The following is a 12,724-nucleotide window of genomic DNA, read 5'->3' as shown; positions in this document are numbered from 1 at the left end:
GCCACAGGGCAACCAAGCCCACACACCACAACTACAGAGCCCACGTACCCTCTAGCCCACTCACCACAACTAGAAAGAGAAAACCCACATGCCACAACTTAAGGGAAGCCCGAGCACTGCAAGAAACCACGCGCCGTAATGAAAAGATCCCGAGTGCCTCAACAAGGATCCTGTGTGCTGCAACTAAGACCTGACACAGCCAAAAAAATAATAACGATAAGGAAAATAAGTAAATAAAATAAATATTTTTTAAAATATAAAATAAAATAAAAATAAAATGGCAAAATTAAAGATAAAGAGAGAATATTAAAAGCGGCAAGGGAAAAGCAACAAGTAACATACAACGGAACACCCATAAGGCTATCAGCTGAATTTCAACAGAAATTCTGCAGGCCAGAGGGAGTGGAACAATATATTTAAAGTGATGCAAAGGAAAAACCTACAACTAAGAATATTCTACCCAGCAAGGCTCATGTTCAGATTTGATGGAGAGATCAAAAGCTTTACAGACAAGCAAAAGCTAAAAGAGTTCAGCTTAACAAGAAATGTTGAAGGAACTTCTCTAAGAGAAAAAGAAAATACCACAACTAGAAACGTGAAAACTGCAAAAGTAAAATGCTCATCAGTAAAGGCAAACACACAGTATAAAGGTAGTAAATCATCCATACACAAAGATAGGAGGAAGATTAAAAGACAAAAGTAGTAAAATCATCTACATCCACAAAAAGCAGTTAAGAGATATACAAAAAATTAGATGTAATATATGACATCAAAAACAGCAGCTGTGAGGGGAGGAGAGTACAAATGCAGGGTTGTTAAAATGTATCTGAAATTAAGACACTGATGAAATAAATTGAAGACAACACAAACAGATGGAAATATATACACTGTTCATGTATTGGAAGAATTAAAATTGTTATAATGACCATACTACCCAAGACAACCTATAGATTCAATGCAATCCCTATTAAAATATCAAGGGCACTTTTCACATAACTAGAACAAATAATTTTAAAATTTGTATGGTAACACAAAAGACCCCAAAGTGCCAAAGCAATCTTGAGAAAGAAGAACAGAGCTGGGAGGAACCACACTCCCTGACTTCAGACTGTACCACAAAGCTACAATAATCAAAACAGTATGATACTGGCACACAGCAGACACATAGATCAATAGAACAAAGTAGAGAACCCAGAGATAAATGTATGCATTTATGGTCGATTAATCTATGACAAAGGAGACAAGAATATACAATGGAGAAAAGACAGTCTCTTCAATAAGTAGTGCTGGGAAAACTGGACAGCTACATGTAAAAGAATGAAATTAGAACATTCTCTAACACCATATAAACAAAATAAACTCAAAGTGGATTAAAGACCTAAATGTAAGATCTGAAACCATAAAACTCCTAGAAGAAAACAAAGGCGGGGGCTTCCCTGGTGGCGCAGTGGTTGAGAATCTGCCTGCCAATGCGGGGGACACGGGTTCAGGCCCTGGTCTGGGAGGATCCCACATGCCGCGGAGCAACTAGGCCCGTGAGCCACAACTACTGAGCCTGCGCGTCTGGAGCCTGTGCTCCCAACAAGAGAGGCCGCGATAGTGAGAGGCCCGCACACCACGATGAAGAGTGGCCCCCGCTTGCCGCAACTAGAGAAAGCCCTCGCACAGCAACGAAGACCCAACACAGCCAAAAATTAATTAATTAATTAATTTTTAAAAAACCCAAAAAACAAAGGCGGAACACACTTTGACATAAATTATAGCGATTTTTTTGGATCTGTCTCCTAAAGCAAAAGAAAAGCACAAATAAACAAACGGGACCTAGTTAAACTTAAAAGCTTTTGTGCCTCAACAAAACAAAAAGACAACCTACTGAATGGGAGAAAATATTGCAAATGATATGACCAATAAGGGGTTAATATCCAAAATATACAAACAGCTCATACAACTCAACAGCAAAAAAGCAAACAACCTGATTAAAAAATGGCAGAAGACCTGAGTAAACATTTTTCCAAAGACATACAGATTGCCAACAAGCACATGAAAAGATGCTCAACATCACTAATCATCCGAGAATTGCAAATGAGATATCACTTCACACCTGTCAGAATGGCTATCATTGAAAAGAACACAAATAACAAATATTGGCAAGGATGTGGAGAAAAGGGAACCTTGTACACTGCTGGTGGGAATGTAAATTGGTGAGCCATTGTGGAAAACAGTATGGAGTTTTCTTAAAAGACTAAACATAGAACTACCATATGTCCTAGCAATTCCACTCCTAGATATATGACTGAAAAAAATGAAAACACTAATTTGAAAAGATATATGCACCCCAATGTTCACTGCAGCACTATTTACAATAGCCAATACATGGAAGCAACCCAAGTGTCCATCAACAAATGAATGGACAAAGAAGATGTGGTGTGTACACACACACACATATATACATACAATGGAATACTACTCAGCCATTAAAAAGAATGAAATTTTGCAACAACGTGGATGGATTAGAGGGTATTATGCTAAATGAAATGTCAGAGAAAGACAAATAATGTATGATATCACTAACACATGGAATCTAAAAAATACAACAAACTAGTGAATATAACAAAAAAGAAACAGAGTCACAGATATAGAGAACAAACTAGTGGCTACCCATGGGGAGAGTGAAGGGGGAGGAGCAATATAGGTGTATGGGATTAAGAGGTTCCAACTACTATGTATAAAATAAATAAGCTTCAAGATATGTTGTACAACACGGGGAATATAGCCAATATTTTATAATAACAATAAATGGAGTATAACGTTTAAAAATTGTGAATCACTGTTATACACCTGAAACATATAATATTGTACATCAACTATATCTCAATTTTTAAATAATTAATTAATTAAAAATAAAATTAAATATGTTTAAAAAAAGAAACAGTCTTAAGTAAAACTGCTTGATACCCATTTTGTCAAGCTCCTGACCTACCTACTTCAAAAAGTAGTTATGAAATTATTCTAACAAAATGTAAATAAATGTTATTCATGAAATTTCTTTATCAATAATCTAGAATAGGTCAAACATATCTCTTCAACCTTATTCGTTCTCTTACCTTGCATAGCAGACTTAATTTTTCATGGTGTAATGGTTATCTTGAGGCCCAGCTCTGGAACTTTCTAGATTCCAGATGGATAGATCAACTTAACCTAAATCTCAGGCTTCCCATCTACGAAATGGTAATAATAATAATAGAATCTTACCTCATAAACTTGATGTCCCCCTTAGCACAAATTCTGACACAAATGATCTTAACTGCCCAGAACTTACCTATCAGTCCTGGTGCTGGCTTCTTCATGATCTCTCCAGCCTGCGGGGGTTTCGTGATATTAAAGAAGATGTAGTCATCACTGGAGTCCATGTCTGAAGCTCTCAGCTTGGAACCCTGGATCAGTATGGTCTGTCCCTCCTCCAGTTCAATCACAACATTGGTTATGAGAAACGGTGGACTATCATCTTTGGGCAAGATGTTGATGGGAAACTTATGTCGGATGCTGTGTTGGCCGTCGAATATCCTGAAGACCACAAAGTCTTTGGTGGAGTCACTGTCGTCATGATGATATTGAACAACTCCAGCCTGAAGGTCAGCCACGGTGAAGAGAAACCCCTTCCCCCCTGATGGAAAGAACAGAGGTGGAGCGGAATGAAAAAGGTGTGGAGGCAGCAGGTTAGTGAAAGCAGCACTACGGGAGAGGGTGTGAAATGGAAAGTGGTGCAGCCAATGCTTCCCTCACCTGGAAAAACCATAGATTGTTTAGTGGGTTCTGGGGCTCCAAAGACCTGGTTTTGAATACTGGCTGTAATACTTATTAGCTGGGTGGACTTGGGCAAGGTATTTAATTTATTTGAGACTCATCTATAAAACAGAGATAATAATACCTACCTAACATTCCCTCTTAAGGATGAGAGAACTCACACAATAGTGTACCTACAATAAGTATTCATCGTTCTTTGACTCATTATCATCATCCGACAGCACTTCTTAGAGTAGTGGTCTTGAACTAGCAGCATCAGCACCATCTGGGAAGTCGTTATAAATGCAAGTTCTCAGGTCCTATCCCAGACCTACTGAATTAGAAATTCTGCCGGTGGGTCCCAGCAATTTATGTTTTATCAAGCCTTCCAGGAGTCTAATGCACGCTAAAGTTTGAGAATCACTAGCTTAATGAGCAAGAGCTAGAGCTCTGGTAGCAAATGGCCTGGGTTCGAATCCCAGCTCGGCAACTTTCCAGACAGACAAGTCAACTTCTCTAAATCTCAGGTTCCCATGTGCAAAGCGAGTGTAATCATAGTACCTTGCTTCATAAAGCTGATGTGAGATAAAGTATGTAGAATGCTTTGTACGATCTGGCACAAAGTAAATGCTTAATAAATGTTTACACTATTTTCTTCCTCTGAGCCAGAGCATCATTGCATTATGGGCTATGACTCTCCACTTCATTTCTATAGTGCTGATAAACATTGCTTCACTCTGCACAAACTATTACAATTCTTGACGGCAGGTGTCCCATTTCTTTCCCGACTCCATATGGTTTTATGGATTAAACATGAGTATAATGAACACAATGAGTTACTTGCCCAACAGGAACTTTCTGTTTCTTCCTCAGTACCAGAATCCTAGTTTTATTTAGAATGGTAATATGACTATTTAAAAATACTCAGGTTCCCAGACTCTGTTGCACCTAGGGGGACAGTATGTAACTTGATAGGAGATATAATCAGACTTCATTGTATCAGGCTCCTAGGAAAAGTTGTAAAACAGAGCAAACTTAGATGGCGTAATTTTTTTATTGTTCCTTCTCTTTCTTCCTTCCCCTAACACTGATTAAAAGCCTAGAGGTGTAGGCACCATCCTGTGACCAGTGACAGAGCAGAAAAGAGCCGCTGGCATCATGGATACAGAATACCTACCTCTGTGCAACTTGTCACAAGGAGAAAGTGACTCCTGAATTTTTAAGCTGCTGTAGTTGGGTTTTCCTTACATGCAGCTGAACATCCATCCTAACTAATACATCCAGCTTAAGCTAAGCTCCCATTGTCTTGGGATTAGGCAAGAGAATTTATCATTTTATTTTTGATTTTATTTTTTCAGAATTTCCTAATCACAAACAATGATAAATAAGAGCTCTCTTTCTACTTTACAGTTAAGCAAACTAAGAGGATAATGGAATTAAATCCTCTGAGCTCATTACAAGGAATGGACTATATTACCATTAAGTATGGATATTTTTATTAGGGCCATTACCTTGTTAACTACCATCTTTATAACTATAAATTCATTTCTTTTAAACAACAGCAACTGCTACTAATAACATAACAGTCTAATTATTACTAACGTATTAAAAAAACATAAGTTTTTCTATTTTTCACTGCATTTCTCTGAAGCAGAGAAATGAAAAGGAAATATTTTGTCTTCGAACTGGGATAAGATAATCTGTTAAGGAGTATATTTAGAAGGAACCCTACATGGCTCTGAGATTTAAACAATGACTCAAGTACAAAAGACCATTCATAAAATGTCCTCCATTGATTTGAGCATCCTAATACAAAAGCCAATGGTTTCAAGATCTCCGGATCTGGGGATTATGATAATTCATTTAGAAATGAAGCCCAAGAGATACTACATATATCCTGTTAAATGTGATTTGCTTTTGGAGAAAATACTTCTTGGGTTTTTTTCTAAGTTACAAAGTTTGTTCATTCACCTCTCAGAGTAAGCCATCCATGCTGCAGGCCACCCACGAGGACTACCTGGACAGCATGTATGTCATTATTGTCAACAATCTGAAACTGTTCCCAGGTGATGGCCCGAGACTGTCCCTCTAGGAGATTCAGACCTACAAGAGAAAGCACAAAAAGTGTCCTGGAAAATTCTATGACATGCCAAGATGCCTACCTTAAGACAAGATTAAAGAATTTTCACTCACAAAACTAGGTAAAAATTGTATCTCCAAAAGCTTCTCGAGAAACTGGAATTTAGTGTTTACTTTAAGTAATATTTTTACTATTAGTACTATTAACTCCAACCTGACAACTGGTTCCTTATGACATATCCTTTAGAGGCATGATGGTGCCAAAAATAAATATTAGAAGGAAATAACAGATGTTATGTTCACAGTGGTCTCTAGTTCAAAAAGTTTCACAAGGAATTTTTCAAAGGCGGCATTCACCTATTTTAAGTGGGCAAGAGTCAGAAGTGCTTTTACACATAAATTATAAGAGCATAAGTATCCCACGGGATAGAGAATTAAAGTGGTTAAATACACAAATACAGAGTTACTGTGCTAGGGAATATTTAATGATGTTAGACAGGAAAGGTCTGACGCTTTATAATGAGGGCTGTGTTTTAATCTAGACTCTAATAAGGAAGGGACTTTTGTAACTAAAGGAATTAAAAATAAAACCTTCTCCTTGGACCCAGCATGCTGGAGGGGATATGGGGAGAGAATGAGCGCTGCTCAGAGCAAGAATACAGACTCCAGACTGAACACTGCCGTTAGAGACAGGAAGCACCAACCATTCTCATTACCCAGTAGAGCCGGGGGCCAACAGACTGAAGAGACTCTCGAAAAGGAGCAAAGCCTTTTAAAGAAGCAAGGTGATGAAATTTAAAGACAGTGCACTGGTGGACCCAGTTAATGCTTCCCCTCAAATCTACCCAGCTCCCCTTCCTCTTGATGTTGACCATTTGCCTGCTTTCTAGCTGCAGCAGTTCCAACAGGCTTCCCACAGTCCCCACATTGTAAAGCCCTGGTTGCCACCACTGCCTCATCTTCTGATGCTGCTGCCCTCAACTGCCTACCAGACGAGGTTTCGGCGTGACCTTCCCTGTGACCATGGCCACGTCCCACACCATGGGACTCAAGGAGTTTGTACAGTGGCTGTTAAGAAGAGCCAGGTAACGCAACCTAGGCATGTGGGGAGTTAACATCCAGTGAGGCAAACTGACCAGGGTGAGAGAGGAGATGGAAGGAGCTGACATGTGTTTGTTCACACTTGCTCAACCCCACCCCTGACTCTTCCCACACAGAGTGGGTTCATCTCCTACTGGAGATATCAGCACTATCGAGCAATCAGCTTTATTTTCTTGTAAACCTATGACCAGCTCAGTCACACCACCTTTTTATTTGCCACCCCCAAACCCCCAACTTCCCTTCTCCTTACTCTAGTTTTCAGTAAAGCGTTAGTGCATATAATTTGCCTAAGGGGCTGTTTGCTATGGTACCTGGGCTAAGACATATGGCATACTGAAAGAAAGAGAGAAAGGAAGGAATGAAAGGAAGGAAGGAAAAGAAGGAAGGAAGGAAGGAAGGAAGGAAGGAAGGGAGGGAGGGAGGGAGAGAGGGAGGAAGGAGGAAGTGGGGGAGAGAGAAATAAGGATGGGTAGAAGGAAGGAAAGCAAGGAAAGAGGGAGGGAGGGAGGACAAGCACATATAAAGAATCTCTGCGACTGGTAATAAGGGTTTTGAAGCCAAGAGTGCAGAGTACAGCACAGGACAAGGCATCATGGGATGCAGGAGAGGAGCAAGTGAGAACACTAGAAATTTATATAGCAAGATAGTAATGGTGGTTATGTCTTCGTGGTGGAGTAATGAGTGATTTTATTCACCCGTTATTATTTCATTCATTTATTCATTACTATTAACTCATTATTATTTATCCTACTTATTGTGCTTTCCAAGTTTTCAATGATGAACTTAAGTTCATAATAAATAAAATTTTATTTTAAAAAGAATTCTGGTGTCCAAACTAGTCAAAACCAGATTTGGAGCTCTTAACAAGCCTGGTTTCACAGATCACACATACACATGCAGACCATTAAGTCTCTACACTCAAGCAATAACGTAATTAATATTTGATTATTACTAAACTTTAGATCACTAATTCATTCTTTTCTCTCATTATCCCTCAAACAGAGGTAGAGTAGGACAGAGAGCCAGATTATAAATCAAGGATGCCCAACCAACGTTGTCCCTCTCTACTGAAACTCACATACGTACAAATACACACACATGGTATGTTACCCATGTGCAAGCACACACATACACATACACAAGCACAAGAGGTAATCGGTTTAAGCTGCCACCTGAGTATTTAAATCAGACAGATATTTTCTGTGTTAACTGAACCTACCAACACTACTTATAAGTATGTTTTGAATGCTCTTGATGGTATTAATGGGAAAGGAAAAAAAATCTTCATTTACATTTCACATTTACATTTGATCTAAATATATACATTACATTGTAAATCTACTCAGGAATGAGAGGCAGTGCAAAGCCTTCTTTTAAAAGAAATAAAGCAGGAGGAGGTCAAGATGGCAGAATAGGAAGATGCAGAATTCACCTCCTGTCCTCCTCCCACCCCTGTGAATACAGTAAAAATACATCTACATGTGGAGCAATTCTCACTGGAAATGGACTGGAGACTGACAGAAAGACCCTTATGCAACCAAGGCTATAAGAAAGATCCACATGGAGTTGGGTAGGAAGGGAAGAGAATCAATCAGGTTGGGACCTGCACCCCTAGGAGGGGACACAGAAGAGGGGGGAGATTACAAGGGTGGAGATATCCCTGGGGAGTGGCTTAACCACATCCTGGGTCCCCCAGCCCTGGGGTCCAACAGTGGGAGGACGAGTGCCCTTAGATGGTTTGAAAACCAATAGGACTGACAACAGGGCTGTAAGAAATCTAGACTCTGCTCATGAAGAATACACACATTCTTGCTCACTCCCATGACAAGAGAGAGAAAGCAGATTGAAACTGCCCAGGACTCTGGCTGGTTTCCCACAACTGCCTCAGTGCATGCCCTGGCCCATGCCAAGCACCCTTTCCAGCCCCTCTTGCTCTGAGGCACAGTTCCCCACTAGAACCAGGGCTGCCACAGCTGAGGAGAGTGCACAGTTGTGGGGGAGGGAGCTGGCTTGAGCCCAACCCAGGGTTTCTGCTCCAGCTCCAGGGCGGTGTTGGCCACTGAGCAGAGGAGAAGCTCCCACTCACACCTGGCTTTGGCTCTAGCTCCTCCATCTCCAGCCCCAACCCCTACAAAGTTGATAGCTGCCAGCATGTTCTGGGGAAAGACATGACTTATGTTCACACCAGATCAAACTCTCCCGTGAAATCCACTGGGAACACACAGACTGTATAGGGATGCTCTCACACAAGGACACACATTCAAGCCCAGGATAGGTAACTTTTACCTAATTTTATAGAGACAGAGAAAGTTAATCAAAACAATAAGACAGAGGATTTTATTTCAAACAAAAGAAGAAAAAAAACCAACCAATGCAACAGAGATGAATTAATTACCAGAAAAAGAGTTTAAAGATTAGTAATAAGAATGCTAACTGAACTAGGGAAAAGAATAGATGAACTAGAAAATATGGAAAAAATAGTCAAAACTGAATATACAATAACTGAAATGAAAAACATACTAGAAATAATTAACAACAGACTAAGTGATACAGAGGAACACATAGTGTTCCGGAAGATAGAATCATGGAAAACATCCAATCAGATCAGCAAAAAGAGAAACAAATTTTAAAAAATGAAAACAGTTTAAGGGACCATTGGAACAACATCAAACATAATAACATTCACATTACACGGGTCCTAGAAGGAGAAGAGAGAAAAAAAAAGGGGTCAAAATTTATTTGATGAAACTATAGCTGAAAACTTCCCAAACCTGAAGAAGAAAACAGATATCCAGGTACAGGAAGCATAGAGCATCCCAAACAAGATGAAATCAGAGAACCACACTAAAACATATCATAATTAAAATGGCAAAAGTTAAAGATAAAAGAGAATTCTAAAGGTAGCAGAAGAAAAACAAAGAATCACATACAAGGGAACCCCCATAAGACTATAAATGGATTTTTCTGCAGAAATTTTGCAGGCCAAAAGGAAGTGGCATGATATATTTAAAGTGCTGAAAGGAGAAAAACCTACAACCTAGGATATTCTATCCAGCAAGATTATCACTCAGAATTGAAGAAGGGATAAAGAACTTCTCAGATAAGCAAAAGCTAAGAGTACATCAACACTAAACCAATTCTAAAAGAAGTGTTAAAGGTTCTTCTCTAAGTGGAAAAGAATAGGCTACAACAAGAAGTAAGAATCTGTAGGAAAGGAAAAATCCCACTAGTAAAAGCAAATATATAGTAAAGGAACACAAGCATACCACTAAAGAAAATCACCAAACACAAGGGAAGAAACTAAAAGAAGAAGAAAAGAACAGAGAGGAACAACAAAAAGAATCAGAAAACAAGTAACAAAGTGGCAATAAGTACATACCTATCAATAATCACTTTAAATGCCAGTGGACTTAATGTTTCAATGAAAAGACATAGGTTGGCTGACTGGATTAAAAAAAAACACACACAATAAAACCCAAGATCCATCCATGTGCTGCTTACAAGCAGTCCACTTCAGAGCTAAAAGCACACAGACTGAAAGTGAGGTGATGGAAGAAAGATACTTCATGCAAATGTAAATGACAAGAAAGCAGGGGGCAGGCATACCCATATCAGACAAAATAGGCTTTGAAACAAAGTCTTACCAAAAGACAAAATGGGCATTATATAATGATAAAGGGATAAACAGAAGAAAAGGATATAACATTTGCTAACAAATATGCCTAATATAGGGGAAACTAAGTATATAAAGCAAATATTAACAGACATCAAAAGAGAAATTGACAATGATACAATAATATTAGGGGAATTTAACATCTCACTTACATCAATGGACAGATCATCCAGACATAAAGTCAACAAGGAAATAATAGTCTTAAATGACACTTTAGACCAGTTGGACTTAATAGATACCTACAGGATATTTCATCCAAAAACAGCAGAATACACATTCTTTTCTAGTGTACAGAGAATGTTTTCCAGGGTAGATCACATGGTAGGCTACAAAACAAGTCTCAGAACATTTAAGAGGATAGAAATGATATCAAGCATTTTTCCAACTACAATGGTATGACCAGAAATCAATTGCAGGAAGAAAAATGAGAAAAACACAAACACGTGGAGACTGAAAAACATGCTACTAAAAAAACCCATGGGGCTTCCCTGGTGGCGCAGTGGTTGAGAATCTGCCTGCCAATGCAGGGGACACGGGTTCAAGCCCGGGTCTGGGAAGATCCCACATGCTGCGGAGCAAATGGGCCCGTGAGCCACAACTACTGAGCCTGCGTGTCTGGAGCCTGTGCTCCGCAACAAGAGGCCACGACAGTGAGAGGCCCGCGCACCGCGATGAAGAGTGGCCCCTGCTTGCCACAACTAGAGAAAGCCCTCACACAGAAACAAAGATCCAACACACCCAAAAATAAATTAATTAATTAAAAAAAAAAAACCAATGGGTCAATGAAGAAATCAAAGAGGAAATCAGAAAATACTTTGAGAGAAATGAAACAAAAACAAACAAACCGACAACTTTCCAAAATCTATGGAACACAAAAAAAGCAGTTCTAAGAGGGAAGTTTATAGCAATACAGGCCTACCCTAAGAAACAAGAAAAATCTTAAAAAACAACCTACTCTACTACCTAAAGGAATTAGAAAGAGAAGAACAAAGGAAGCCCAATGTCAGCAGAAGGAAGAAAATTATAAAGATCAAAGAGGAAATAAATAAAAACAGAGACCAAAAAAACCCAATAGAAAAAAATCAATGGAACCAAGATCTGTTTTTTTGAAAGGTTAAAAAAAAACAATAAGCCTGTGTCCAGGTTCATCAAGAAAAATAGAGAGGACTCAAATAAACAAAGTAAGAAATGAAAGAGGAGAAATAATCGATATCACAGAGAAAAAATCATAAGAGAATAATACAAACAGTTATATGCCAACAAATTGGACAACCTAGAGGAAAAGGATAAATTTCTAGACATATACACTCTTCCAAGACTGGATCAGGAAGAAATAGACAATCTGAACAGACTGTGCACCATTAGTGAAACTGAATTAGTAGTAAAAAAAAAATTTTTTTTAAATGATAAAAAAAAACTGCCAGCAAACAAAAGCCCAGGATTGACAGCTTCACTGGGGAATTCTCCCAAACATATATAAAAAAACAGCTAATACCTATCTTTCTCAAACTATTTTTTAAAAATTGAAACAGAGAGAACTCTCCCAAATTAACTCTACAAGGCCACCATTAACCTGATACCAAAACTAGACAAAATTACCAGCCAATATCTCTGACGAATATGGAGGCAAAATTCCTCAACAAAATATTAGCAAAATCAAATCAACAATATCTTAAAAGGATCATACAACATTATCAAGTAGAATTTATTCCAGGTAAGCGAGGATGGTTCAAGATCCATAAATCAATCAATATGATACACCACATTAACAAAAGGAAGGATAAAAATCCCATGATCATCTCAATAAGTGCAAAAAAATGATCTGATAAAATTCAACACCTTTTCATGACGAAAATTCTTATCAAAGTTGGTATAGAGGGAACATATGTCAACATAATAAAGGCTATTTATGACACATCCACAGCTAACATCATACTAAACAGCAAAAAGCTGAAAGCCTTCTTGCTGAACTCAGGAACAAAACTAGGATGCCCACTCTCCTTACTTCTATTTAACACAGTAATGAAAGTCCTAGCCACAGCATTCAGACAAGAAAAAGAAATAAAACGCATCCAACTGGAAGGGAAG

At 38.7% G+C, this 12,724-nt stretch overlaps 1 protein-coding gene across 10 annotated transcripts in view; it reads right to left on the bottom strand.

The window, feature by feature from the left end:
- The window catches only part of FREM1 (FRAS1 related extracellular matrix 1), a 190,254-nt gene that overhangs the window by 135,220 nt on the left and 42,310 nt on the right, over positions 1-12,724 (bottom strand). For all 10 annotated transcript variants that reach the window (XR_009503656.1, XR_009503657.1, XM_059924701.1 and 7 more), the window contains exons 8-9: positions 5,755-5,886; positions 3,320-3,664 (exon numbers count right to left, since the gene is read on the bottom strand). Coding sequence is in view for 8 of the 10 variants with exons in the window: in XM_059924701.1 (XP_059780684.1) it covers positions 3,320-3,664; positions 5,755-5,886 (477 nt within the window). In the remaining 2 variants the exon portion in view is untranslated. The remainder of the gene's footprint in view (positions 1-3,319; positions 3,665-5,754; positions 5,887-12,724) is intronic.

The sequence above is a fragment of the Balaenoptera ricei genome, chromosome 6 (assembly GCF_028023285.1).
Source record: "Balaenoptera ricei isolate mBalRic1 chromosome 6, mBalRic1.hap2, whole genome shotgun sequence".
NCBI classification, from domain to species: domain Eukaryota; kingdom Metazoa; phylum Chordata; class Mammalia; order Artiodactyla; family Balaenopteridae; genus Balaenoptera; species Balaenoptera ricei.
This window is presented reverse-complemented; position numbering and strand designations above follow the sequence as displayed.